At 36.4% G+C, this 26,767-nt stretch overlaps 3 protein-coding genes across 3 annotated transcripts; 1 reads left to right on the top strand and 2 right to left on the bottom strand.

The window, feature by feature from the left end:
• LOC143215595 (methionine--tRNA ligase, cytoplasmic-like) lies at positions 1 to 23,298 on the top strand. The gene is made up of 17 exons (XM_076437868.1): positions 1 to 235; positions 693 to 844; positions 931 to 1,038; positions 1,124 to 1,273; positions 1,359 to 1,484; positions 2,216 to 2,337; positions 2,429 to 2,545; positions 2,620 to 2,658; positions 2,742 to 2,906; positions 3,072 to 3,348; positions 3,915 to 4,296; positions 4,554 to 4,767; positions 4,851 to 5,087; positions 5,381 to 5,717; positions 5,795 to 6,037; positions 6,112 to 6,323; positions 23,202 to 23,298. The coding sequence occupies exons 1-16, from the start codon at positions 133 to 135 to the stop codon at positions 6,259 to 6,261; spliced, it is 2,922 nt and encodes a 973-aa protein (XP_076293983.1). The 5' UTR covers positions 1 to 132; the 3' UTR covers positions 6,262 to 6,323; positions 23,202 to 23,298.
• Positions 6,338 to 14,611, bottom strand: LOC143215604 (ionotropic receptor 75a). Its single transcript, XM_076437877.1, has 9 exons — positions 14,443 to 14,611; positions 12,712 to 12,887; positions 12,238 to 12,555; positions 10,387 to 10,514; positions 10,142 to 10,300; positions 8,520 to 8,722; positions 7,729 to 7,943; positions 6,929 to 7,197; positions 6,338 to 6,869 (listed from the first exon to the last, which is right to left on the bottom strand). The coding sequence occupies exons 1-9, from the start codon at positions 14,573 to 14,575 to the stop codon at positions 6,551 to 6,553; spliced, it is 1,920 nt and encodes a 639-aa protein (XP_076293992.1). The 5' UTR covers positions 14,576 to 14,611; the 3' UTR covers positions 6,338 to 6,550.
• Positions 14,829 to 24,262, bottom strand: LOC143215609 (ionotropic receptor 75a). The gene is made up of 10 exons (XM_076437892.1): positions 24,119 to 24,262; positions 23,211 to 23,380; positions 22,667 to 22,975; positions 18,969 to 19,096; positions 18,681 to 18,842; positions 18,306 to 18,517; positions 18,017 to 18,231; positions 16,567 to 16,838; positions 16,259 to 16,465; positions 14,829 to 15,071 (listed from the first exon to the last, which is right to left on the bottom strand). Exons 1-10 carry the CDS (start codon positions 24,249 to 24,251, stop codon positions 14,978 to 14,980), a joined length of 1,902 nt encoding a protein of 633 aa, XP_076294007.1. The 5' UTR covers positions 24,252 to 24,262; the 3' UTR covers positions 14,829 to 14,977.
• Positions 24,263 to 26,767: the final 2,505 nt, after the last annotated feature.

Here is a 26,767-nt window from a genome sequence, read left to right as displayed (position 1 = left end):
GTGGAATCTGGGCACACTGGGAGTAAGCCTGCTGCCTGCTCTGGCATTTAACTTGTCGCTCACATGTGTCGGTTGTGTACTGAACATATTTTCATCTATTTATTGTGAATATTTATTAACTTATTAGTGAAAATGATTATTTCGACGAACGAAGGCAATCCAAACACGTTAAAACTAATAATTGCAGCTGAAATAGCTAAACAATCTGTTACCGTGAAAACGGTAGAACCAAGTGGTGAGTAACTTAACCTCTCGGTTTGAATTATAATTTCCCATTACATGATGAAATATCAAGTGTCTGTTTCACCTGGAGTGCTCCACCACGTGGGTGATGCAATAATATATATTCAATGAAAAAGATTCGTACGATTACGTACATTTCCATTTATTTTTACGATTGTTTATAACCCATCTACAGTACATTGCATTTATATTCTCGAGTTTCTTACCATTTAGTCTGTCAAAATATACTGAAACAATGTGGTTAAATTTCTGAAAATATTTAATATATAATATATAACATTTTTTAAAATATTTGTTTTTATTCGACCAGTATTTGTTAGCTTTAACTTTAACTTAATGATATATTTTTATTGTAATAACTTATAGTTGTATCATCGTTGTGAAATTAATATAATTTAGTTGATAAATTTCTTTGTAACATTAACAAAGTTTTATTGTATTCTGTTTAGCAAGTTTTCTGGGTCGTTTACCTGCAATTGAATTGTCATGTGGGTCAGTGCTATTTAGTACTAGTGCAGCAATGCAACTCTTAGTACTTCTACCTGAAGAATCTAAAATTGTTAATAACAAGTGGTTAGAGTGGGATATTTCTCAGTTGCAGGTAAGCAATAAAAAAACGAATAATATACTTTTTAAAGCATATATAAACATAACTAAATTTAATGTTATAACTATTATTCATTTCAGCCAGCTGTAGTTAACTATGGCAATGCACCTAATGCGAATAAATCTGGCTTATGGGCTTTATTAAAACAATTAGATGGTGCATTAAAAGATAAAAAGTACCTAATTCAGGTAATGCGAAATATGTATGTCTGTTGTGAATGAAAATGCGTTAACATTTTTTGATAGAACTGAGATTTAATTAACAATATTTTAGGATAAAAATGATTTATCATTGGCAGATGCATGCATTTGGGTAACTATATGGTCTACTGTATTAGTTACAGAGATTGGGCAAGAACTAAGCAAAGAATATCCATCTGTTAAAAGTTGGTTATCAAATATTGAATTATTACCAATTATTCAAGTATGAAACTTCTTTTTAAGTGTTATCTTAATATTTTATGTGTATGTTGTCATCACAACTAAAACTTTATAATTCATACATTTAGAATTCCTTGAAAGAATACAAATTTGAACGAGGTGTTAAGGCGATTCTCAATATGCAAGCCTCGTCATGGTTTCCTGGTAATATCATCACTCAATCTTCGAGACCCTCTAAAGCAATTCCAAGTAATGTAAGTTTCCTGTGATTAGATTATATACAGTCAGCGGCAATATTAAGTGGACACCCTTAAAAATTGCATAACTTTTTAAAAATTGGTCCAAAGGACTTGAATTTTTTTAAGATGTTAGACCGGCTAGTTCGCTAGAGAATAAGTAAACAAAAATTTATTAAGATTGCAATTGGTAGGAATCATACAACATTTAAAAAATTATGTTCTGTCAACTTTTTTTATCTGAGCCTGTAACGATAATTTAAAAAATGCGTTTTATAGATTTCGGTAACTTATATACATATTGAAAATTTCATCGAAATCTGTCAACATTGCAATGAGCTACATACGTTTAATCTGCGACTTTCACCCTTAAGCTCTCATCTTTAAACGTATGTAGCTCATTGCAGTGTTGACCGATTTCGATGAAATTTTCAGTATGCACATAAGTTACCGAAATCTATAAAACGCATTTTTTTAAATTATCGTTACAGGTCCAGATAAAAAAGTTAACGAAACATCATTTTTAAAAGTTTTGTATAATTCCTACCAATTGCAATCGTAATAAATTTTTTTTTACTTATTCTCTAGCGAACTAGCCGGTCTAACATCTTAAAAAAATTCAAGTCCTTTGGATCAATTTTTAAAAAGCTATGCGATTTTTAGGAGTGTCCACTTAATATTGCCGCTGACTGTAAACATAATAATACGCAATACGTAACTTTACAACACAATTGATACTTTTATTACAGATTAGTCCCACTAAAGAGAAGGAGAAAGATGTTGAAGCAATTAGTAAAGAAGAAATCCAGAATGTCATTAGTAACTGGTCTTCAAATTTTTATCCCGTGGTGAAGGATTCATCTTATCCTATGTAAGCTTTAATTGAAACGTGTGTTCAATTGAATACGTGCATTTAAAAAATATAACCACTAAAATATTAATAAAAAATCTCTTATGTCTAGATTACCGAAGAAAGGCGAGAGAAACATTCTAATAACATCTGCATTGCCTTATGTCAATAATATTCCTCACTTGGGAAATATTATAGGTTGTGTACTTTCTGCTGATATCTTTGCCAGGTATTTCATCTAACTAGACTTCGGCATTGTATTAAAATATAGTATATATTTTAATTCATTTCTTTCGGTTACAGATATTGCAGGCAAAGAAATTACAATACACTTTTTGTTAGGTATGTATGATTTTCTAAATGTTTATAATGGCAATGTCTGGATTTTAAATGTAAAATGTAACACAGTTAAATGAACATTACAGTGGGACTGACGAATATGGCACTGCTACAGAGGCCAAAGCTTTAGAAGAGAAAACAACACCGCAAGTTATATGTGACAAATTTTTTGATATTCATAACGATGTATATAGATGGTTTAGTATAGGGTTTGACTATTTCGGTCGTACTACTACTCCTGAGCAAACAGAGTAAGATGGATCTCGTACTACCTGCATTATAGGAATTAATTTTTTAAGGTTTTTGTCTAAACTTTTGAACCAAAGATTAAGCTTTTTACCATTTCGTTAAGTTGCAGTCATGTTAATACGAAACAGTTGTCGATATTATATATAGGTGCGTTCTTTAACTTTCAGGATTGTGCAAGCATTTTTCTCCAGAATAAAATCGGAGGGATATGTATTTAGCGAAACGGTAGATCAACTTCTCTGCGAATCTTGTGATAGATTTCTGGCAGATAGATTTGTAGAAGGTATATGTCCAAGGTGCAAGTATGAAGATGCACGTGGCGATCAGTGCGATGGATGTGGTCATTTAGTGAATGCAACAGACTTAATATCGCCCCGGTGCAAAGTGTGTAGTAAAAGACCAGTTGAGAAAAAGTCGGAGCAGTTTTTCTTGGACTTACCTAAGGCAAGTATTAGTGTAGTTGCTATTAGACTGTCCCATCACTGATAGGATTTTCCTTGTATATTTTTGAAGAATGAGATATAAATTAGTCTTCTATGTATCATTCCGTGAATATTAGTATAGGATATTAACCCTTTGCACTCCTTTGTCGAGTGTTACTCAACATCGGAAAAAGGAAAATGTAAATGAAACATGTTTTTATATGTATTTGGTTCTTCCTTTATTTATTTAAGTCGTATTTTTTAGTTAAAAACAAGTACAAGTTCCACAAATATAAATTACAACAAAGTTTGAGAGCTATATTTAATATAATTAGTAAACAAAATTGTTTAAAATAAGTAGGAGTCAAGGAACTGTCCTTTGAAGTAAATTTCAAATGAAACACTTAAAACAGTATAGAGTGGTTGGCAACAAAATTGAAAAATAATTCGGAGTGCAAAGGGTTAATAGTTGTGATTATTTTTGTATTTCACTTGTCAAAAATATGGAAGGAAATTCACATTATTTATGCCATGACACGATGTATAGTTGATCCAATATCGTTATATTTTAATTACTATTTTTTGCAGTTAGAAGAAAAGCTGAAGGAATGGTCTGCAAGTGTGGAGAAAGGATGGTCGACCGTAGCCAGAGTAGTTTCGAGACCTTGGTTACGCGATGGATTGAAACCACGCTGTATTACAAGAGATTTAAAGTGGGGAATTCCCGTGCCAGCGAAAGGCTTCGAAAATAAAGTTTTCTACGTTTGGTTCGACGCCCCGTTTGGTTATATCAGTATTACAAAGAGGTACACTAAAGAATATGAACAGTGGTGGAAACCTGAAGGTGTAACCGTTGATTTATACCAATTTATGGCGAAGGACAATGTACCGTTCCATACGGTAATGTTTCCTGCTTGTCTACTAGCAGCTAACCAGGGTTATACATTAATGAAGCATTTAATGGCGACGGGTAAGCTCAACAAAACTTTATCCATATTAAATAGGTTACTAATAGAGGTGTGCAAGAACCCGAAAACGTCGGGGCGGGTCGGAAACCCGAAAATTCTTGGGAATCCTGATATATTCGAGAATCTTGAAATTTTCGGGTACTCGTTCCGATCCCGAATACAATTTTTGACCCGTCCCCACCCGACAATTTCCGGGTTCTCGCAGATCTCACGCGTTATTGTGAGGTACGCCAATTTCTAACATTGTACTTTCATTTAGAATATTTAAATTACGAAGATACAAAATTCTCGAAATCAAGGGGAATTGGAGTATTTGGCACTGATGCCCGAGATACAGGTATACCGGCCGACGTTTGGCGATTCTACCTTGCATATGTCAGACCAGAAACACAGGATTCTAACTTCAATTGGGAGGATTTAGCGACTAAAAACAATAGTGAATTGTTAAACAATTTCGGTAACTTCGTGAACAGGTATGTGAAAATATTAGTCGAGTTATTGACTATCTTTATATTTTACATATAATATTTCAATATTATTTTTTTTTAATAAATAGGGCTCTAATGTTCGCGGAAAAATATTTCGATTCGAAAGTTCCACCGATGGTACTTCAGGAAGATGAAATGACGCTGTTGGCATTGGCTCAGCGTGAGTTGTCGTCTTATATTCAAGCTTTGGAGCTAGGGAAGCTGCGAGACAGTTTAAAGCATGTATTGGCAATATCCAAGCATGGAAATCAGTACATGCAGTTCCAAGAACCATGGGTGAAAATTAAAGGAACTGCTGATGACAAGTAAGCCGCTTCTCATTAAAATAGTATCGTAGAATGTTATTCCATAGATACACTTTTACAGTTTTTTTTTTCGTTCAACATTAGTCTTCAATCTTTTTAGAGTAGTATTATTTAATTGTAAGATATATAACAAGTTTTTTACAGTTTTGTTCGTGTAGAAATGTTTACTTGCTAAAAAGATTTTTAAAAAACTTGATACATCAAATTACGTTGCAGGTCTGTGTCCCAGCGCTATAATATCTATCCGTTGGTGTGATTCTTCGAAACGTAATATTTTGTTTTTTTGTTCACAGGGCGAGAGCTGGCACAGTGATTGGTATATGTTGTAATTTAGCGTGCCTATTAGCGGCACTGCTGGCTCCATATATGCCCAATACGTCACGCGAGCTGCGATCACAAATAGGATTGGACAAGAGCAGTTATGGATATATTCCTGACATTATTACTAACATACTTACCCCAGGTCACAAAATTGGCAAGCCTTCCCCGCTGTTTAAGAAAATCGAAGATAAAGATGTGGAAACTTTAAGAAAAAAATATAGCGGGAAACAGGAAAGTACGATTAAAGCTAACGAAATGAACGGTGCTAGTTGTGACGTGAAATCTTTGGAAGCTGCAATATCGGCACAGGTGATTAAAGCTTGGAAAAAAATTGTATAAAAAAAATTTACTGTCTATTTAAGGATTATTTGTTGTTTATACGTTAGGGCGTTAAAGTCAGAGAACTGAAATCCAAACATGACAAGAGTATCTGGCAACCGGAGGTACAGATTCTTTTAGATTTGAAGAAGAAGCTCGCTGATCTCATAGGCGGAGGAACTAAATCTCCGGAGCCTGTAAAGACTAACAAGGCGGCAAAAACTAATAAGCCCCAAGCGGTACCTGTACCTGAACAAAATCAAGAAGTCTCAATAGATGCGGCAGCTTTAGAAGCGGCTATAGCTAAACAAGTACGATAAAAGAATTCCATGTCATCAATTCGATTTAATTTATAGCATTTTCTAAACTTGATGGTTTTTCTCAGGGCACTTTGGTACGCGAATTGAAAAGTAAGGGAGACAAGTCCGTGTGGCAGCCTGAAGTGGAAAAACTATTGAAACTTAAAAAACAGCTAGCAGATCTCACTGGAGCACCTCCAGCATTGACTGACAAAAAGTCGAAGAAAAAGAAATAACTTAATCACTAGACCACTTCGAATGTCCATTTTCCATCGACAGAAAGTGATCGTGCTAATTGGTAATAAACTTTCATCCTTCATTTTTTATTATCATACAATATCTTTGAAAATGCATGGATACCATGTGGTATTTCTCTTGCAATGATGTTGATACATTTTATTTAATAAAATTAATTTATACATCAGTGAAATGAGGATACCGTTACAATTTTCTATTTTTATCGATGCTACAACGATTGGCATAAATCGTTCATAAGATAACAAAACAATTACTTCACAAAAAGTATCACTTTTTTATCGAGGTTGTAAATATTTTGGTTTTAGTTTTCTTTCTATCTGCTATTACGGCTTTATTTTGAGCTTTCGAAAGTTTTAGTGTTGTTATTTTTATTGATTTTCTTTTCGACATACGGAAAATGATATTTTCGATCACGCAGATTATAGTAGACAACGCTATACCAATAAGTAAGAACACTATGATAGGTGCTGTTTCAAGAATGGTAACACTTGACACGTACCGTTTGTCTTCTTCGCAAAACGGTTTCCTCGAGATCCAACGGTGTACTTGCCTCTTTCGAATTCCCGCGGTAACCATCCTAATTAATCTGAAATTAATCGGTGTCTGTTAACTCTTATCTCCTGACTTCTACCACAGTTTTTTTACCCTATTTTCGTTATTTCCTTGAACTGACTGTGCGGCGTTGTCCACAAGCCTATTACCGAAGGTTGGAGCAAGTGTACTTCGGTGAGCTGACAGATCATTTGCTTAGTAAACAGGCGTTCTATTATTGGGTAGGCATCAGTGGGAATTGCATGATACGCGTTTCCAGGATGCATAATAGTTTTTACGCCGTCGTGTAATTCTTGAAATTTCTGTTCCTCCGGTATGTCGTCCCAATGTTTTTTGAAAAAGCGAACATCTGGAGAGGTAGACTACGAACAGTTTCGTTTGACAATATTAATCCTCCATGAACCAGGTGGGGTTGAATTAACCCCACGTGGATCAGGGTGTATCTTTTATTCACGTGGATCGCGGAGGATTATAATTGGTATTGTTAATATTGACTACAAAGTATATTTTGGTCATGGAGCAATAAAATATTATGCTAAATTCTACTGATAAAACGAAATGAAACTAAAAAATGAAAATAACAGACATATGTAATAACTACACTGTGGATCTTTATGCATTTATAGCAAAATTAAGTAGATGAAATTCAAAATTGTTGAAAGTTTTAAAAATCGAAAATGTCACTATATAACTTGTCCTCTATTCAAATCATTAAGGGAAGGAATAACATTCGATTCAGTTTCTAATTCTTGCAATCGATGCAGACAATTTTTATTTTGCATAAAGATCCGCAGTCTAGTAATAACTTTTAAATTACATATGTAAAATCTGCTATTACATAGAGGGTTTAATAACATAATGACTGTAACGATTAATCAATTATAAAAGTTTACACTTAGTAGGAGTTTGAAGAAGAGATCTTTTCGAGCCGAGAGTTTCAGCTTGCTTTTCACCAGCGGATACAACGAATCGTTCATTTTGTTCAGTGGAATATTCAGTCTACTCGATACCATAGCTGCTGAGTAGCAATTATATAGCAGCAGACCGAATATCATAGTTTGCAGGAAGGCAATGCGACCAGCAAACTGATCGCTCTGGAACGGTAGCCCTATAAATGCATAAAATTATCTCTGATACGATAAAATAATGCAAAAGAAGTAAGGAATATCAATTAATTAAAAATCGAGGCCTAGGTAGTGTAGAATCTCAGTTGTCTGACCTAATTAGGGCAATAGAAGTGTCCGATTTATTCAGATGATTAAGGTTCTATTCTATGTACAGTAGACGCCAATATTATCGAGAGAGGTGTCTTGAAAATTGTCAGCTGTTATCTCTCCTACGTTCGCTCGCTTCTCAAGTTATCGTGTTTGAGAGTGGGTACCATCGAGTGCGAGTAAAACGAGGAGATAGATTCGAGTAAAAAAAATACGTCTCTTGACCGAACACTACTGTATCTCATGAATAGCACAGTTGACAGACTCAAGACTTGATAAGACAAGATCCAATTTGATATCGAAAAGTGAAAAGTCACAATGGGCAGACACATTGCCAACCAAGTAGAAACACTGATGGTTTCGAATTAGAAAGTGATTAATCATCGCGATATTTTGTAATGTTTGGAAGGATTTGGACAAGTATTTAATGCTTTTGTAGCATAATATTGTAACAGTATTGCAAACATTACCTTGCTGACATAATGCAGCAACCAGAATAAGAGTACTGTCTCCAGAATCGCAGTTTTTATCTAATTTCCAGATCAACCATAACGTTAATATTATAACGATCGACAACGCGAAAACCATGTACCAAACACTTGCTTGGAATGGCCGAAAGACTACAGTCAATTTGTTTTTCACTGACGGCATAGTGCGAAACATAAAGCAGGTCCTACAAAAATATTGACAATTAGTTGGCCATCAAAAATGTACATTTCTAACACGTTCGCTACCACCGTTCACTGCTTAACTTTCATATTAAAATGTTTCATTAAATGCAAGACAAATGCAACACATATACTGGCATCGTAGCGTCGATACCGTTTAGTGTCGATTCGATTGGCTTCGGCCAGAGTTTTGGGTCCAGTGAGGCTCTGAGAGTCCTATAGGCCACCGATTGGAACCTATTCGGATCCCCTAGAGCCAACCTGGGGCCCAGAGTCGCCACATGAAGGAGATTTACTCGAATTCAGGGAAAAAATCAGGGCTTGAAGGAAACTGTTAAAATTTTCGATTAGTTCTGATATAACAGTTATTTTTTGACTTTTACCTTTTCTGTTTTAAGAAAACAGTTATAAATCTACTGAAACTTTTACTCCATACATGTATGTATGCATAAATAGAAACTTTTTACTTTCTCGGAAATGGGAAAAAGTTCCAGTTGGACAGTAACAGTTATTCCACTTTGAAAAAGTTAAAGTATTAGCCCAGTAAGCAAATATGCTCGATTTTGGACAGTAGGCTGTGCCAGCAGAACAACATACTTCTGCGTCCGAATAAGTATCGCTTTATGCTGGCACGGTGTGCCGGCACAAGCTGAGGGCAGAATGGAGGCAGCTCTGTCCTTCGTTTAAGAGGGCAGCACGATCGCACTGATGTGGCTAGTGCCGAATGCCGCTATACAGGGCAGCACCGTCGCACTGAATGTCGTTTTACAGGGCAGCACCGCCGATGATGTCGGCGAAGTAAACATTTATTGTACCAAATATACAGCACTCGTCCCTTTTACTGACAATTCGAAATACCGATTTTTGAATGCAGAATTATGTTTTGTGCACATTAAAGGAGAGAAAACGGGGGAAACAGCATCCGCCACATCAGTGCGATCGTGCTGCCCTCTTAAACAAAGGCAGATTTGGGATCCAGCCGCCAGCATTCTGGCTTCGTTCTGCCCATGCCCAAAGCCCTGCTCCAACGGACGGCAGAACAAGTTACAACTGCGCGCACAGATGAACGTCCAAAATTGAGTCAATCCTGCCTTGAGCAGCTCGGAGCGTAGCTTTGACAGTATTCTGCCCGTTCTCCGCCCTCTGCTCATGGCAGCCTGGTTGTCTGGGGAGCGGCCAGAATTGTGCCCGGGCAACTTCTGCCGGGGCCGAGCCGGGCAGATGCCCGTCCAAAATCGAGCATGTTGTGCTTCGAGCAGTTTGTCCGTTACCTGCTCGCCAGGCTGGGCTCGATTTCTGCTTGAGGCAGGCCTGGCTGACTGGGTAGGAAGTGTGTAAAATTAATTTGATTATCTATAAGTAGACTACGAGATTATGAACGTCCTATGTGACGGTGGTAGAGAACGTGTTAATTGGAGGTTTACCTCGTGGGAAAAACTTGCAGCGTTACATCGGCTAAAGTAAGTCTTTCTATCGTTAGGATCGACGGGTAATAACCTATATCATACTTCCGTTCTTTCAGGCCACTCATCAATGGTCCGTTCTTTGCATTTTTTGGCCAATCCAATTCTATCACATCAAGGCTGCAAATGAAATGTCCGATGACTCCGTTTCTCGGTTAGAACAATGACGGAACACGAAAGCTTCAGAATAGTGAATAACGTATTACGTGAAATTGAACATTTCGGCAGTGTGTAGTACGAGAGCGAAGCCGAATTTTGACCAAATGTCTGTCTGTATGACATTTGGCTCTTGAAGATACGTTATCAGATCACGATCCTTCGGTCTGAACAGTACCTGTGTAACATTAATATTCTTAGATACCTTTATCTAATAGTCAATAGAGATTTGGATCTCAGTCGCTTCGTGTCTAAATTCTCCTGTCGAATTCTACGAAATACGCTAGCAAGACAAACAAAACACGGTTTCTATTGTTGACGCTTTCGGGTGTGTAAGCCGTGACATTGATCAATTAAGAAGTTAAGAACTATTAGTGGAACCATTAATTAGAACTATTAGCGGACCGGTGCAAGACACGTGTCAGTATCAGTGTGTCTTCTGACCTTTGCTGACGCTAGTTGTACTGCTTGCAAAACGTTGAGAAAGTAACTCCAAAAAGACAGGGTGTGTACAGGGTGTTTCAAAATTATATCGTCGCGACGAATAAAAGTCTCAAAGGAACTGTATACTTCATCCCACAAGAGAACGGACTCGTTCTGCCCAGCCTTCTGAGCTGATCTAGATGGTGGGGGCGCAGCGAGGCTATCATCTCTTACTCCACTATCCACTGCCCATTTTATTGAACCAATTAGGGCGAAGATGTGCAGCGAAGAACGAAAACTGGTCGTTATGCAAGTCCGTTCTCGCGTGCGATAGAGAATACATAGGTCTCACTTCAACCATTTTCTTAAAAACTGACTTTAAAGAGTCGTCAACTATTTTATTCCATACTAGCTTTTGCCCGCGGCTTCGTTCGCACAGGAAACCGTTTAATGCCCTCGGAAATTGATATTGTTTCTCCATAAAACCTTTTATCCCCCCATTCACCCCTATAGAGTTTTAATTTTATGTCATGTCGCCATCTTAGATTTCAAAACCCCTTTTCACCCCCTTAGGGGTTGAATTTTTTAAAATACCGAAATAGGTGTTTGATTAATTACATCAAAGAGCATTAAGACCAAGTTTCAAGCAAATCCGACCACAAATAAAATATTCCTCATACAAACGCTGCAACCCCTTCTCACCCCCTTAGTGGTTGAATTTCGAAATATCCTTTCTTATTCCTTGTATAGATCACAAAGGAAACCTCCGTGCAAAATTTCAGCTTTCTTGGTCCAAGGGTTTAGCCTGGGCGTTGATGAGTCAGTGAGTCAGGACTTTCTTTTTATATATATATAGATATCTACAGGGCGTCTTAAAATGGTATAAACGTGGAGGTGATGATTCTGCACGGGAAAATAAGTCGAAAATATACAATAAATTTTTTCATTTGACGCGTCATTTTCGAGAAAATCGACTAACAATCCGCCAACTTCGCGTGCCTAGCGTTCTTAAGAAGTAGAATGAGTCGATCGTGAACAGACGCGTTAGAAGAATTCTATCTGATAGCACGCGTGATCGCCGAATTTTTTAACCGAAGTTTCTCCGAAGGGAGGAGACAAATAAAGCTTTGTTCTATATTTTCTCATGTATGTAGAATCATCCCCTGCACCTTTATACCGTCTTGGTACACCCTGCACATATATGAAATAAAAAAGTTTACGAAACTGTATAAAATCGTTTTCTAAGAGAACGGTTCACATGAGACTCATGGTTCCTTTGAGACTTTTGTTCGTTGCGTTGAGTACTATACCATAAAATAAAAAACAATTTTCGTATTATTTTGATTGACGTATAATTTTTAAACAGCCTGTACGTCCAAAAGCCTCAAGAATAGAAAGTGTACGATACCGGGTCATGAAACTCGAATCTCTCACAAGCAACATAATGAATTATTTTGCAACAATTGGACAATACTTACTACGCCAGCAATCTTCGCCTTCACCTGGTGGTAGTTCCATCTTCTGGTAAACATGTTTTCTAATAAATGGACGCTCAAGCCAGTGTTGTTCGTCCAGGTACCCAGTTCCGTGACAACCAGCGAACCGCCGCAATGTTTGCAATGATTGTAAACATCGTACAGTGCATAACCATCGTCATTAGGTATAGAAATCACGAAATCAGTGATAATGCTGAACGTACTTTCATTTAACAGTCGTACGGTGTCTGTTAAATTCTTCCTATGGTCCTCCAGAATTAACCAATGATTCAAATGCTCGAATAAATACTGAGCCGAAGCCTGAGTTATGTTTGTTTCAAAAGATTAGTTACTGTAATCGTTGCGATATTTGTTTACTTCATTGCCAATAAATGATCCATTATTTTTGCTATGCCTTGTACACTTGAGATAATGGATGATTTATTGGTGTAAGCTGATTAAGTTTGTTTCATTTACTTCGTCGTATATGTTTGAAACATCATCATTTTTATCCGCACAGCGCAAATCTAGAAAAACGCCCAAGTTTCCGTATTGCGTCCAAAGGAAACGCCATAAATCAACGTTTGTTCCAAACCGCCTTAACGAGACCGTAATCCCAGCGTCATTTAATATTTTGGCGGTTTTCACATCATCTACGTCGAAGTAGTTTCGTCGTAAAAGCAATTATTTCAGTAGCTCGTAGAAAATTAAAGTAAAATATTTCGATGGAATCTTAGCCCTTTGCACTCCGAATTATTTCTCAATTTTATTGCCAACAACTCCGTACTATTTTAAGTGTTTTATCTGAAATTTACTTCAAAGGACAGTTCCTTGACTGCTACTTATTTTAAACAATTTTGTTTACTATGTTGTACTTTATATTTGTGGAACTTAGGGTAAAGTGCCCAGATATGGTATAGCCGCCTATTATGGCACTACCTTATATCTTGTAAAGGAGAAGTCACACTCTAGTGAGAAAATCCTCAAACAATAGTTTACCATATTTACTTAACAGTGTGCAGTGCAATCGCACCATTCTATAGATTTTAGTATCGATCCTCCGCCAGTTGTGTCTCAACGTGTTGAATATTTTTGTGGTTAGATTTTCGATTGTATTTTTTTCGAGGGAGGTAAGTGATTCTGAAATGTTTGAACATATCTGTAGTTTCAGTTTATTTATATTAATTTGCCAACTTTTGGCTGGGCTGAAATTCATTTTCTCTTTGTCAGTAGCTAGTATTATCAGTCCACGTGGAGTTCCCAATATGGCACCACCAAGGGTTTCCTAATATGGGTATAGCTATACATATATTGACATTCTTGGTGAGGGTGCCGAATATGGCACTAGGTGTCATATTAGGGACTCAAGGTGTACCATATTAAGAACCCCTTTCGCTGGAACCTGCGAATGGCACACCACAAAAAAAAATATTTTTCCCAAGCTGTATTAATTTTTAATCTTATAGGGAGGAAATGCATCTACAACTGGTAATATTTTGGACGAAAAAGAGCATTCTGAAATAATCAAAAAATGACATCAACAAAAAGTGGTTCATATTTGGGCATTTTACCCTATATTTCTTTTTATCTAAAAAATAAGAAATTAAACAAATAAAGGAAAACTGAATACATATAAAAACCCGTTTCATTTACATTTTTCTTTCTCTGATGTCGAGTCACTCGACAAAGGAGTGCAAAAAGGGTTAATATGATAATATCAAATTTAAAGTTTATCGATCGTATTTTTGATAATCAAGGTGTGATAATAAACTACTAGCAATTTTGCAAATAATTAAAAACTCGACATTTCGATCCTGATATGGACCTTTTTCAAGAATAGAATTTTGCGTCTGAAAAATAGAGTGAATATAGTAAATATCATCACACCTTGATTATTAAAAATACGATCGATAAACATTAAATTTTATATTATGGGTGGCGAAACATTTACGAACAGCGGAAGTTTTAACACTTATATTTTTCAGACGCAAAATTCTACTCTTGAAAAAGGTCCATATCAATATCGAAACGTCCGAGTTTTTAATTATTTGCGAAATTGCTAGTAGTTTATCTTTGATCGAACCTGTGCGCCGATATCACCACACCTTGATTAATATAATAATCTCATGTATGCACAGTTTGTTGGTGACCAACGATGCATACGTACTATATGAAGACAGTAATACTTAAATGACAATGCTAACTTACTGTCGGGATCTCCGCACGAAAATCCAGCGACTCTGTTAACTTTCTTAAAAACGAAGTAATCACGAATTAAATCGGTATTATCGCCACAAGAGGCGACAATCAATTGCAAACTGAAGAACATTCGAACGTACATCCCACTTGCAATTCGCGTTCGATGTCACGGCCTGTGAAACAAACAACTGCATGCAAAGCATTCGTGCTGCAGCGTAAAGTGGTTACCACACGTCAAGTGGTTACGCTCGTGTATTTTATATGAGGGACCATGTCAATTTTGACATGATGGCTTTTCACGGAAGAGAAGCAACTCTTTCGTAACGTGAAAATCCGATAACGTAAACGAACTGCGAACGGAACGATAAAGACTTGTTAGTAGTGAAGTGAAAACGCTTGACATATGACGGTATTAAATAAATTCGGTTTTTATTCTTAGATCGGTATAATACCAACATGTTTCAGACTATAATGTTGAGCTAAGTAACTAAAATCTTCAACTAATCAAACTCTTGTGGTATTCGTGTTTTACAGTATAACCAGTTTATAGTTGCTCTTCCAGCAAGTTGTCCCTGCTGTTTCCACTGACGATGCTTCCTCTTGCACCGCTCATCCTTTTTCGATTCCCTGATACTGCTCTGTAAAACACATTTTTTTCTTTTCGAATGCATCTCATTTTCAGTAATTGAATATTTTGTTACAATCTTTGCAAGCCAGAAAATTTATTTGGACAATATACACACGGACGGTATGTACAGGGTGTATAAAAAGTAATGGTCATCCGTCCTAGGGGTGAATCTACACCTCTGGATCGGTGGACATTTGTAAGAGAAACTTGCCGCAAAATTGTTTATGACAAAGACTAAATAGAAGAATAAAGTTGTTTTTTATATCAACACCTTCCACTCATCCAGAAGAGAAAAAGTTTGAAAGGAGCCACATGTCGCAAACAAATTAGTTATTGACATATAAGCTGTTAACACTAAACCTACCGAGTACTAAAAGCGACTCAAATGTTTTAGCTTACAAAATGGCAAGGCACTATTTATTTAGATTTTGTGCAACTTTAATTACAATATGTGCTTGGTAAAAGAAATTTATTTAATCGATTTCCATGTAAGCAACTTCGTACTTTCAATTATTGTAAGACGGAGAATATAAAACCGGTCATTACCAACACCTATTAAAGAAGTCTGTGATTTTACTCTGCGTTAATGAATTAACAGATTGTTGATCAATAGTATTTTCAACGGTGACCAAAGCAGAGAATACATTTTATTTAATATCATCGCATCTCTCTACGAAACATCGTAAAACATTTTCTGCTGTTTTGGCTTGTTTAGCTTCCACACTTGTAGACAATAATTCGAGTTAAAGGAAGTTTGACTTCGATTTATAGTGGTTTTTAAAATGCAGCGGAAGGGAATGCACAAAATTTTCGTCTTATAGTGTTCGAGTTGTTTGACTGCATATGTACACTGCTGTGCAAAAGAAACAAACACCCGGCCATGTTTAATAGAATAAGAACACAGTAAGTTTTAAAAATTCCGCTGTTTAATTGAATAGTTCTGAGAATATATATGTGTTATAGCGGATTATCTAATACTTTAAATGCAATAAATCAATCATTGTACAATGCAATTTCTACATAAAGATATTGTTTGTCATTATAGCTCTATAATTATACTGGGGTGGTTCTTTCTTTTGCACAGTATAGCGTATATCTGTTCCGATTCTCCAATGTTAATAAATAAGAGGTTCACTCTATTTATTATTCTACATTATTATTTTTCTGTCGGATCACTTCAAAACGGATTGTACTCACTTCATCGAACGTCTATAGATAATATTTTCTGCGATGCAAATTACACCAGCTGCAAAACTGCCGAACGCCCACAATATCAGAGCCGGAGCAGTTTCATAGATCGTGATACTTCTCGTCGACAATGTATCCGACTGACATTGAGGTTTTCTCGAGGACCAGTGTTTGATTTGACGATCGCGTAGTCCGGTATTGAACATTTTCGTCAATCTTCGGTAAAAGACAGTGTATTAACACGTGACCTTGTATTCTCGATCTAATTCTCGATTTCAAAGATAAAGAAAGAATAAAAAGTAATCGGAATAGTTCACCCTATTTTCGCCATCTCGACGAACTGCCCGTTGTGACTCGCGTACATCCCCATCACTGATTGTTTAAATAAATGTATCTCCGTCAGCGCGCAGATTTTATTCGAGTCAAACATCCTTTCGACGTATGGATACGCTGTGTTGGGGTCCGTGTGATACGCTAAAACACCTTCGCTGACTTGTTTGATACCCTCTTCTATCGGCAAATATCTTTTCGATTCCGGCAGGGGGTCCCAGCGTTTTTTCCGGAAGTAATCGGACTCCCAGTTCAGTTTCTACAGATTATAAAAGAGTATTATCTATACATAGATATAACACAATTGCCGGTTCCTCTCTGTCCTCTGTAACGGTAAAAAAATCTCGAAACACAGAAGACATAGAAAGCTGAAATTTGGTACACAAGTTGGCCGTTAGCCTAAAGGGATGCACCAATATGTTTTTATCTTGAAAGTTCTTCAGGATCAAGTGCTAAAATTAAATTCGTGTTATTTAAGTTCATCTGTAACGGTAAATGAATCTCGAAACACAGAAGTGTTACTTAGAAAGTTGAAATTTGGTAGATGGGTAACCGTTAGCCTAAGGGATGCACCAATATGTTTTTGTCCCGGAAATCCTACAGGATTAAGTGCTAAAAATAAATTAGTGGCATACCTCCAGAGATATGCCAGCCGTTGATTTTTCAACGGGAATTATGCTAGTAATATAATAATTGCAGATTTTTATGCAAACTGAAAATTGTCTACATTAATCGCAAGATACAGAAGCCTCGTAATCATTTACCTTTTTTTTTTAATTTTGTTTTAATAAGTCGAATAAATTTAAATATTCATAAATGCATAAAATCCGTCGTCTAATATACTATTTACATAATAGTATAATACTCGGCGTACTTCCACAGTGAGTCTTCTAATTAAATGCACACACAATTCACAATATTTTAATTTATTCTGTATAATATTAGGTTGGCAAATAATAACATAAGAAACAGTGGCGGATCAAGACAAGTGGATCAAAACTCTCATTAAGTTATTCCCAAAAACGAAAAGTAATAAAAAATTCCATAGAGTGCAGCTTAGAGGCCATACATTATACATTTAACAGTTTGTTTTTAGATTTGTTCCATTATTTTACCGAGGGCCCTACGTTTTGTATGATAATAAGATACAACACAATGAATGACCTTTTCTTTTTTAGCAAAAACACCTGTTAACGGTAGCCAGGGCTGTTGCACAATTTTCCAAGCTAAACATTTTCTGCTACAAGCACGGGGCCCTAAGCGGCCGCTTAGCCCGCTTACCGTTTAATCCGCCCCTGATAAGAAACGTATCCTAGACGTCTTTGTACGTCAAGTGGTCAATGAACCTCCAATATCGCGACTCGTCGGTTATTCAAATTACCTCTTGTCTCCCAAGATTCTAATGTAAATAATAGCAATTAAGTGATCGGTACTCACATACAGAAAATAATTTAAGTAAGGTACAGCCTCCGCCGCAATTTTTAAATTGCTATCAGCCAGGACAGTGACCGAATCCTCCATCATGTCGAGAGGTTCGCTTAACCGAGCCGACACAATACTACCGGAATAGTAATTGTACATTATCCAGCTCTGTATAGTGATCTGGAATAAAGCGATGCGGCTCGCCACGCGCTTCGTAGTCAAATTCGCACCTATCAGGAATGAAAAGCTGATTAAACAGCTCGGTCGGGAAATACAAGTGTGGTTTGGCAATATTTTATATCACCTTGCTGCGATATTATCCCTACTGACAGCACAACTGCTCCAGAATATTTTTCCTTCCTCCCGATCCCTTCGCAATTCATGATCATCTTCAATACGAAGATCGAGAACAATCCGAAGCCTGCGAACGTGTACCACGTCTGTCTCGCGAAAGGCTTCAAGAAAATCTCCAGCTTGATTTTGTTGGTTGACGTGGACAGTAGCATGAAGCACGGTCTAATAGAAGTATTTAATGTTTACTTTTTCCAAATGAATTGTTTCAGACAAAGTCAGTTGTATCCTTTTGCTAGGAAGCAACGTATACAATTCGTCCGATCGAACATGAATCGTTGAGTAATGGATAAATGATTGAACAAAGCGATTTACTAATTTTCCTCACCGAATCGGCCATGCTGCGCCGATGAGGGAAGCATAATCTAACCGCTCGGACACCATAATCCTCGGATTACTGGCAAAGTCGATGTAATTCGATTGCAGAAATTCGAAAATCAAACCGTGTACGCTATGCCTGTCCCAGTAAATTATTTCGGAAGCATGCACGCTGAAAAATAATACAATAGAATCGCAGAATATGTAGAGTTTCCTCAATTGTTATCCCGCACACTGTCGCAATTCTGGAAACGAGACTACCCTCTTAATATGAGACCATCGATTTTATTTCAGTTACCTAAAGTTAAATAGATCTCCAGTGTGCAGGATCATAGCGTGCACGAATTTATGCATGCTGTCCAACGATCTTGTATTGACGTCCTGCATATAATCCTCGAGACGCATATCTTTCGGTCGGTATTGTATCTAAATCAAACATCACTTTGGCAACACGTTGTTCTCATAAACAGCGACCTAAATAATTACTAGATTGCGGGTCTCTATGCGAAATAAAAATGTTCTACTTTGGTTGCAAGAAACAAGTGTTAAGTACCCAGTCAGTCAGGCCTGCTCCGAGCAGAAATCGAGCACAGCCTACCGAGTAGATGGCGGGCATTATCCTGTCCGAAGGACGCTCGAAGCTGCTCGAAGCACAGGATGCGATATTTTAAAATACAATAAAACGATATTTTACCGATACAGTGACTGAATATTGAGAAACAGACATTAGCGCTCCTAGCTAAAAATACCATGGAACTGATACTTGTGCCGAAACCCTCCGTGTAGGGGTGTACTTCGTAGTTTTCAAACTGTGTGTTTAAACACGTACAGTTTAACATAATAAAGGTTGCATTGACATTGTATGTGTCCCTGAATGTGCGCTTGGTGTATGCATTTTCTATAAGAACCGTAAATCTCTCGATATTTAAGAAAATGTATGTGTCTTGACAGTGGCAGCACTGTCGCGCCGCTCAATGCTTCTCGAACTCCGCTACATGCTGCCGAATAATGAAAATTACGCCTCGAAAACGCAAAAGTATGCCATTTTAGACACCAAGCGTAATTGGTGGGTCTTTTATCTAGCGATTGTGACTACGTAGGGGCCCCAAGTGTGCGTTAGCGAGACGTGGTTTGAAAAGTACGGAACCCTTGCAACCTCGTGTACGTATACAGTGTCTAGCGGTGTGTGAGTGTGGTATTTTCTTAAATATCGAATGATTTAGGGTTCTTATTGAAAAAGAAGCATACATCCGCATATTCAGGGACACATACAATGTCAATGCAACCTTTATTATGTTAAGCTATACGTGTTTAAACACACAGTTTGAAAACTACGATGTACACCCCTAAACGGAGGGTTTCCGCACAAGTATCAGTTCCATGGCATTTTTAGCTAGGAGCGTTAGTGTGTTTCTCAAGTTTCAGTCACTGTTTTACCGATAAACAGTGACTGAATATTGAGAAAAAGACATTAACAGGCAGAATCCATATCCGAGCTGCCTTCCATCTACCCGGCAGCTACTGCCGGGCAGATGCTGGGTCTTCCTGCCGGCAGCAAGCGTTGCTGACGCAGCTGCCCGGCCAAAACCGAGCATTTTGCTTACTGGGTAGATATTTATTCCCAGTTTTAATTATTTTAATGCACTGAAAATAATAGTATTTTCTTAACTTTTAATGTTTCCACTATTTCGTGTTGCTTCACTCTTATCGTAAATGCATAAAATCCGCAGTCTAATAATTACTTGACAGATAACACACTTAAGTAGTGCTAGAAAAAATCTTGAAAGAATTACACTGTCCAACACCAAATTTGATTTCAATATACTGTTGGGTCCTTCTTATAGAGTTTTTTGCGCTGATTCCGAATCTGGTTTTAATTTTTTTCCTATACGTCCACTTTTTGAGAAAATGGAGTTTTAAAAAAAGACATATTTTTCAACTTTAAACAAATATTGCGATGTTATTATAAAAGATATTGAATTGTTGTTTACAGCAAAAGATTCTGTAGACTTTCCCGAATACAGTGATATCCAATATTAATACATTATGATTGTTTAAACATGTTTAAACAATTATTAAAGACGGAGATGCACCACTTTTGCACCAATTTTTGCGGATATTTTCGAATTTATCTCAAAAAATAAGGGTCCAGCGAAAAATTGAACTATACCACGCGAAAGAGCAGACTTTTATCTTGAGAAACCCCCCTGTGAAGTTTGCATGGTCGACGTTTTTACCGAACCAGAAAGCAAAATATCTTCGCCCGACATGCGTTGACGCCAGTGGTGCTCTTCCACTAGCGCGGTCGTTCGTCGGGGTACGGCGCGGCGCGCTGCGGTGAAACGGCGCGTGGCTATAAGCGCGCAATTATGTCAGCTTACTTAAATGTAATATTTTATTAAATGTTATATTATTGTTATTTATTATATATTAGTATATTTATTCTGTATAAATTATTTTATGTATTTTTTAATGTTAGTCTCTCGTTTATAGTATATTTAATACAAAAAATACCTTTTGTAACAAAAAAATAATTTATTCACACACTACACTATTACACTATTTACAATGCTAATATATATGTGTACACTATTCAGATATAATACACTATATCGATTTAATATGGAGCAAACTATTTTAATGATGTATTTAAGTCAATAAAAATAGTCCCGTTTATATTGTGTTTGGACTTATTTTACTCGGAAGAATCTCGAGTGTTCATTGGCACTATAATTACAATACATAGATAAGACGACAATTACTGAAAATAAAATTTTTCAGTCACCGCATTGCAGACTTTCCTTACATTGTATGTATTCCGTTGTCCGTAGTCCGTCATTTATTTCAAAATATCGTGTTGGTTCTTAAGAAAACTGATGCCAGAGTTCAGTTTCGGCTTTGTGTTTGTTGAAATCAGTCGTGTCAAGCATTTCAAATCTGCATTGCTACGTATAAAACTTCATAAAAAACATTTATAGTTATTTATAGTATTTTAGTTGTTGTGTATATAATATATGTATTTTAGTAGTGTATTATATCTGAATAGCATTGTAAATAGTGTAATATATATTATTATTACATATATATTATATATATTAGCATTGTAAATAGTGTAATAGTGTAGTGTGTGAATAAATTATTTTTTTGTTACAAAAGGTATTTTTTGTATTAAATATACTATAAACGAGAGACTAACATAAAAAAATACATAAAATAATTTATACAGAATAAATATACTAATATGTAATAAATAACAATAATATAACATTTAATAAAATATTACATTTAAGTAAGCTGACATAATTGCGCGCTTATAGCCACGCGCCGTTTCACCGCAGCGCGCCGCGCCGTATCCCGACGAACGACCGCGCTAGTGGAAGAGCACCACTGGCGTCAACGCATGTCGGGCGAAGATATTTTGCTTTCTGGTTCGATAAAAACGTCGACCATGCAAACTTCACAGGGGGGTTTCTCAAGATAAAAGTCTGCTCTTTCGCGTGGTATAGTTCAATTTTTCGCTGGACCCTTATTTTTTGAGATAAATTCGAAAATATCCGCAAAAATTGGTGCAAAAGTGGTGCATCTCCGTCTTTAATCATTGTTTAAACATGTTTAAACAATCATAATGTATTAATATTGGATATCACTGTATTCGGGAAAGTCTACAGAATCTTTTGCTGTAAACAACAATTCAATATCTTTTATAATAACATCGCAATATTTGTTTAAAGTTGAAAAATATGTTTTTTTTTCAAAGCCATGATTTTCAAAAACTGGACGTATAGGGAAAAAATTAAAACCATATTCGGAATCAGCGCAAAAAACTCTATAAGAAGGACCCAACAGTATATTGAAATCACAAAAAAAGTTGAAATTTGTTGGACAGTGTTATTTGTAAAATAAGCTTGTCTTAATTGGACGCTAGTTGTTAGTGTATTTTCGGGTTGAATTGAATCTCGATTATCCGGTTACAGAGGTAAGCCCGATAACACTCACCACACCGGATATTTTCAATCTCATTCCATGCATGTTGGCTCTCCTGTTAATCAAAGGCTGCGTTAAAGTGACGTTCAACCCCTCGTCGCGATGCCAAGTGCCAAGTTTGGTGACGTTTAACAAACCACCGCGATATTTGCAATGATTGAAAACGTCGTACAGGTCGTAGCCATCTTTGTTGGATATGGCGAGGACCAAATCGGTCACCATGTTGTAAGTGGTATCGTTCAAAAGTGGAACACTCAGACTATAATTCGATCCCAGGACCAACCAGTTGTACGAATAATCGTACATTCTGTATTTCGAGCTCTACATTCCAGAAAGTCGATGAAACTTGAAATTCTTGGCTGATATTACCAGACTGCAGATACAATTTTGTTAAAAGGTTCATTAGGTTATTTTGTTCATCAGGTTTAAAATCACATAAAACTTCGTGCATGGATATCTGCAGTCCAGTCATTAAAAATTCTAGGTTGTCTTCTAATTGTTCCTTGGACATTTTGTGAGTTACGAGTCACATATTTTATTGTTCTAGCTGACATACCTCGGCAAAAATTCGAACGGCAGTGTCATTGAGGCAACGCAAATCAACGATGACACCTAGCGTCCACGTTTCGCTTCTCAAGAACCTGCGAATGTCGATTTTTATGGTGGGCTCTCTTATTATCGTAAATATACCCGTGGTGCTCAGCGTTTTCAAAAGGTCGAAGTCACCTAATCCGAATAATGTAGAATTAGTAGTTAGATACTCGAATACACCTACCGAATACATCTACAAAATGACTCTTCCTTGGAAGTTGAACTACCTTGAATGCATCAAATTTATAACAATCTTTTGTTACCTTTTTTTAGAAGAGGATGAAGCTAAAGGAAAATTTACAAATGTTATCTAGAATCCAAAAATATTCATTGGACTTCAGCTGGACGCCATTTCGTAAACAAAAATACACATATACTCCTTAGTACCTTATAAGAGCCGCAATAAAAAAAATTGTAAAATGCTGCTATGAAATTAACCCTTTGCACTCCGAATTATTTTTCAATTTTTTTGCCAATAATTCCCTTCTATTAAGCGTTTTATTTGAAATTTACTTCAAAGGACAGTTCCCAATTGACTGCAACTTATTTCAAACAATTTTGTTTACTAATTATACTAAATATATCTCTCAAACTTTGTTGCAATTCATATTTGCTTTTAACTAAACAATAAGACAATTAAATAAACCAAGGAAGAACCAAATAGATATAAAAGCCCGTTTTATTTACATTTTTCTTTCTCTGATGTCGAGTGGTGCACTCGACAAAGGAGTGCAAAGGGTTAACACACTCGAAACGGCTCCACACTTCGAGCTGATCATGCACCTTCTAAAAATTAGTCGGTGGACGATTTTGTTTCGAAGGGATGAACATAAATTTTCTGATACCGATCTGAATTTTTAAAAAATTACCTACCCGCTGTGTCGCCGCAGGAAAATCCTACGACATTGCGAACCCTCTTGTGCACAAAATAGTCGCGGATGAACACGTGATCTTGTGCAGTGGAAAGCAGAGCGAACTGCAAGAGGGAGAAAAAAATAACGTACATGGCCCCCGTAACAATAATTTTTCACTACATAAATGCGTTCTATAATTTTCTATACGGCGACAAAGATTTTTGCAACACTTCCCAGGCCCTCCGCGACGTCCTCGAGGGCCCCGCGCGCATTAGTTGCATGATTTTAATACGGTTTATTTAGTTCATGCATCGTATGCACCGTAACGTCATTTCGTATGCCAATAGGAAGACAGGCAGGCTGTCAATTCTGAGCAATTTGATGAATTGCGTGAGTCACGGCATGGTAGGACAGCTGAATGAATTGTTCATTGAGGGTGTCTGCCAAATGCGACACACGAATGTCGATGGTAACGTGATAAGTTGTTTGTACACAGAATAGACCGATATCAGTGTCATTATTTATTAACAGTCTATGGATGTGCATGCATTTATAACTTACAATTGCATTTATACACTGTTCTTCCAAAGAAAGAAGCACCCGGCCATATTTAATAGAAAAGCGTAAAAAATCAAATAAGGATATAGTATGTTTTGAAAAAGGATTTCGCTGTTTAATTGAATAGCTCTGAGAATATATGTTACTGCTGATTATCTAATGAAATAAATCAATCATTGTACACACAATACAATTTCTACATAAAGACATTGTTTGTCATTACAGTCAGCGGCAATATTAAGTGCTCTTTTTTTAAAGATTATTTGATTGTGCTTTTGAAAACAAATTAAACGAGCTACAATATCTCAAATTGAAAACAAAAGCATCACAAATAAATGTTGAAACGAAAGAAATATTTTATTTGAAAGTATGTGGACAAATGTATCAGCGGCAATATTAAGTGGACACTCTTAAAAATCGCATAACTTTTTAAAAATTGATTCAAAGGACTTGAATTTTTTTAAGATGTTAGACCGGATAGTTCGCTAGAGAATAAGTAAACAAAAATTTATTAAGATTGCAATTGGTAGGAATCATACAAAATTTAAAAAATTATGTTTTGTCAACTTTTTTTACGTGAGCCTGTAACGATAATTTAAAAAATGCGTTTTATAGATTTCGGTAACTTATATGCATATTGAAAATTTCATCGAAATCGGTCAACATTGCAATGAGCTACACTGCGGTGCATAACTATAGCACCGTTTAAATTTTTACCAGTTTCAGACTTTAAGTGAAAAGTGCAAAAAAATTTATTGTAGAAATTGTGAAAGTATGAAAAAAATGGACTGTAGACTAAATCATATTGAAATGGCCCTCTTATACAAGACGATATAATCGAAAATGTGATTTTCAACTGTTGCGTAACTATAGCACCGTCGTTGTTATTTACTAATTTCACTAAACAAAGTATCATAACGAAGTATCCGTGAAAATAGAAATTGAAAAAAGAATTTTCCACAGTAAATATAAAAATTTGTATCTTGAAAATGCCGCGTGGTACATATTTAACGGAAGAAGAGAGGGGTAAAATTTTAGCCCTGAAGGAAATAGATTTTAGCATGCGCGAAATTGCTCGTAGGCTAGGAAGGTCACATAAAGTTGTTATAAACTTTTTACGTGACCAAGATAACTATGGGAAGAATAAAACGGGTGGACCAAAGAAGAAATTGAGTCCACGTACGGAACGAATAATTGTGAAAACGGCCAGCAACACATTAAAAAGTTGTAACCAAATTAAAAAAGAACTTAATCTTGATGTTTCACGGTGGACTATACATCGAGCTTTACAAGCAAATGGAAACATCGTGAGACAAAAATTAAAGTCTGCACCCAAACTTCTACCGCGCCATAAGATTGCAAGACTTCAATACGCTCGAGCAAACATGCATCGGAACTGGCATAACGTAAGTTAATTTCTGAAAATCTTCTAAACCCAGCTTATTGTAATTTCTTTTATTGACAATTAGACTATCTTTTCGGACGAAAAAAAATTCAACCTTGATGGACCTGATGGGTACAATTCCTACTGGCGAGATCTCCGCAAGGAACCACGGTATTTCACGAAAAGAAATTTCGGTGGAGGAAGTCTTATGGTTTGGGGGGCTTTTCACAGTGATGGCATGTTACAATTAGCTTTCCCATCGAAGAAAATGAATAGTGATGAATATATTGGTATCTTGGAAAACAATTTGCTACCCTTTCTACAAGAAAATAGTACTACAAATTGGACGTTTCAACAAGATAACGCGGCTATACACACAAGTCGAAAAGTGATGGCATGGTTCGAAGCAAACGATATTAACAATATTAAATGGCCAGCATGTTCACCCGACCAAAATCCCATGGAAAATATCTGGGGCATAATTGTCAGGAACGTTTATGCAGAAAATCGGCAATACGGAAACGTTTCCGAATTAAAAAGCGCCATAATCGATATTAGTAAAAAAATCAGCAGAGACATTTTTCGGAAACTTATTGATAGCGTACCAGATAGAGTTTTCGAGTTAATTTCAAAAAAAGGTGGTCCTACAAGATATTAAAATCGTTTATCATTGTTTTTATTGATGTGGTGCTATTGTTACGCAACAGTGAAATTCATACTATTGTT

The sequence above is a fragment of the Lasioglossum baleicum genome, chromosome 2 (assembly GCF_051020765.1).
Source record: "Lasioglossum baleicum chromosome 2, iyLasBale1, whole genome shotgun sequence".
NCBI classification, from domain to species: domain Eukaryota; kingdom Metazoa; phylum Arthropoda; class Insecta; order Hymenoptera; family Halictidae; genus Lasioglossum; species Lasioglossum baleicum.
Note: the sequence above shows the minus strand (reverse complement) of the source record. Positions and strands in the feature narration are given on the sequence as shown.

Coding starts and splice junctions, on each gene's coding strand:
- LOC143215595 (XM_076437868.1), top strand. CDS start 133: ATGATTATTTCGACGAACGAAGGCAATCCAAACACGTTAAAACTAATA. Junction 1,039..1,123: donor ATAAAAAGTACCTAATTCAG/GTAATGCGAAAT, acceptor ACAATATTTTAG/GATAAAAATGATTTATCATT. Junction 2,546..2,619: donor TCTGCTGATATCTTTGCCAG/GTATTTCATCTA, acceptor TTTCGGTTACAG/ATATTGCAGGCAAAGAAATT.
- LOC143215604 (XM_076437877.1), bottom strand. CDS start 14,575: ATGTACGTTCGAATGTTCTTCAGTTTGCAATTGATTGTCGCCTCTTGT. Junction 10,515..12,237: donor AGGCGAAGATTGCTGGCGTA/GTAAGTATTGTC, acceptor AATGTTACACAG/GTACTGTTCAGACCGAAGGA. Junction 8,723..10,141: donor CTGCAAGTTTTTCCCACGAG/GTAAACCTCCAA, acceptor ATATTTTTGTAG/GACCTGCTTTATGTTTCGCA.
- LOC143215609 (XM_076437892.1), bottom strand. CDS start 24,251: ATGTACGTTATTTTTTTCTCCCTCTTGCAGTTCGCTCTGCTTTCCACT. Junction 18,232..18,305: donor AGGGATAATATCGCAGCAAG/GTGATATAAAAT, acceptor CATTCCTGATAG/GTGCGAATTTGACTACGAAG. Junction 16,466..16,566: donor GTCGAGATGGCGAAAATAGG/GTGAACTATTCC, acceptor CTTTTACCGAAG/ATTGACGAAAATGTTCAATA.